Source organism: Mastomys coucha, unplaced genomic scaffold (genome assembly GCF_008632895.1).
Source record: "Mastomys coucha isolate ucsf_1 unplaced genomic scaffold, UCSF_Mcou_1 pScaffold14, whole genome shotgun sequence".
NCBI classification, from domain to species: domain Eukaryota; kingdom Metazoa; phylum Chordata; class Mammalia; order Rodentia; family Muridae; genus Mastomys; species Mastomys coucha.
Window position 1 is genome coordinate 39,088,489 of NW_022196896.1, and position 2,500 is coordinate 39,090,988.

Genomic DNA, 2,500 nt, shown 5'->3' on the forward strand with positions numbered 1-2,500 from the left:
TTTGTTCTGGATTTTGTTAATGGAGGGGAGCTCTTCTTTCACCTACAGAGAGAGGTCTTTTCCTGAACCCGGAGCGAGGTTTTATGCTGCCGAGATTGCCAGCACCTTGGGTTACCTGCACTCCATCAAAATAGTGTACAGAGACTTGAAGCCAGAAAATATTCTTTTGGATTCAATGGGACATATCGTCTTAACAGATTTTGGGCTTTGCAAAGAAGGAATTGCTATTTCTGATACCACCACAACTTTTTGTGGTACACCAGAGTACCTTGCACCTGAAGTGATCAGAAAACAGCCCTATGACAACACTGTGGACTTGTGGTGCCTGGGAGCTGTTCTGTATGAGATGATGTATGGGCTGCCTCCTTTTTATTGCCGAGATGTTGCTGAAATGTATGATAATATTCTTCACAAGCCCCTAAACTTGAGACCAGGAGTGAGCCTCACCGCCTGGTCCATTCTGGAAGAACTCCTAGAAAAAAACAGACAGAATCGACTTGGCGCCAAGGAAGACTTCGTATGTATCGTGTTTCTGAGTACCAGTTGTTAAACTTACGTCAAATTTGGAGATAAATCCTTACTTTATTTGGTATTTAGTAAAATATTACAGAATCAGGGCAGATGGGGAATTCTTGTCCTTGGTGTGCAGTGGTGTTCATGTACTGTATCCATTTAGTTCTGTATTCGGCTTTTATACCCTTCCACTTACTGATTTTCACTTGCGACAATTGCTCCTTCCCTCTTTTTATGAGGTGTTGTGGAGTACATTTACTACTTTGATTTTTTTTTTTTGTCAGTTTAACTTTTATTTTAGAAGAAAGTTTTACTACATAGCTCAAAATCTAATGTTCCTACCTCAGCCTTCTGAGTGCTAGGATTAGAAATGTGTGCCATGCCCAGAAATTTAATTTTTTGTATTTTGTTACAGTTTGTTTGTTTTGTTTTGTAAAAAAAAAAAAAGTCTGTGATGTGCAGACTAGCCTCAAACTAGCTGCCATCACCTACCTCTACCTCCCAAGTGCCGGGATTACAGGAATGTGCCACCACAACCAACCTAGAAATTTACATTATGTTGTAAGTAATACAAACTTACAACACAAACCACCCAACTCATAAGCTTTTGTTGGGGTTTAAGACTATGTGAGTGTTTAAATTATTTTCTTTGTTAAGACAAATTTAAGGGGCTGGAACAATAGTTCCAGGGTTTAAGAGCACTGCTTGCTTTTCCCAAGGACCATGTTTGGTCCCCAGCACATGAGCAGGCCATCACCATCTGTAATTCCAGTTCCAGGTAGTCTAAGGCCTTTCTTGGTTTCCAAGCATACTGCATGCATGTGGTGCACAGATGTACATGCAGGCAGAACATCCAAACACACAAAATAATAGTAAATTCTTAAGAATTGCTTTTGAGACAGGGTCTCACTCACTATGTGAAGAATTTGCTGGCACCTCCTTGAGATAATAATGGAATCTGCCCATTGTTTCAGACCAGGGAAGTCAACTTCTAATGTTATCAATATCATGCTAATGTCAGCAAATTCACAGACTAGTGAGAATCGGGAACTTTTCAGTCTCTTTTCCTGAAAATCTTGGAGGCTGTTTTTAGACTTTGACTTGAACTGAGTGGCTGCTTCTCCGCTGCCCTCCTGCCTGCCTCCTCGCTGTTGAGTGGGTTGCTCTGTCTTTGTCTTTTCCAGTCCTGTTAGCATTTGTTCATACCTCTTTCATCCTGGGCTGCTGGGCAGTGCTGAGTAAGACATCAGGTTGGGGAAGGTGTGGTACAGCCTCATGCCTGAGCCTCCCGTGCACCTCACTGCTGCTGTGCGCCAGGCTGCTCAGCTACACATTGAACTGCCTGCTCATTAGCTCAAACCCTCTCTCAGCTTCCAGATCCCTTTGGCATTAACTTTTATTATGTATATGTAGAATTTAATTAATGTACCCAGTGCCCAGCTTTTCTATCACTGGAGCCTGCGCTCTAGTCCCTGTCCTGAAAACAACACATATTAAACACTTGATGGAAAGAAGTTATTTACTGTACACTTGAACTCAGCTTTACTAAGAACACATTCAGGCAGCTAGGAATGTTGTGTAGATTGTTGCATGAACTACATACAATTCCAACAGAAACAACCTGAGGATGTTGGATAGTTTACTGTCTTTACAGCAGTAATATAAGCTAACAGTATACCTCGGTGGAATCATGTGCTTAGTGTGTAATGGCTTTGATCCCCAATACCATAAAAACAAGATAGTAACACCAAAAAAGTAAACGTTTGTATTTCTTCAAGCTTTGGAGAGTGTCTGTATTGGCCCACACAGCTCTTACAGCAGGTGATCTTGGCTTCTGTTTCACTGGGATATAATGGCTGAGGGAGGGAGGGAGACAGGCTGACTCCACTACCTACCTCTGTACTGTGACCTTAGCCTGAATGACATCTGTACCATCTTCCTGCTGCTGTAGAAAAGGTCTGTCTCCACCTCTGTCCTGGGCCTAGTC

General features: G+C 42.2%; 1 protein-coding gene across 3 annotated transcripts in view; it reads left to right on the plus strand.

Moving 5' to 3' along the window:
- Positions 1–2,500, plus strand: part of LOC116088156 (serine/threonine-protein kinase Sgk3) — a 120,002-nt gene that overhangs the window by 108,340 nt on the left and 9,162 nt on the right. For all 3 annotated transcript variants that reach the window (XM_031366820.1, XM_031366821.1, XM_031366822.1), the window contains exon 15: positions 362–517. In XM_031366820.1, the coding sequence (XP_031222680.1) occupies positions 362–517 (156 nt within the window). The remainder of the gene's footprint in view (positions 1–361; positions 518–2,500) is intronic.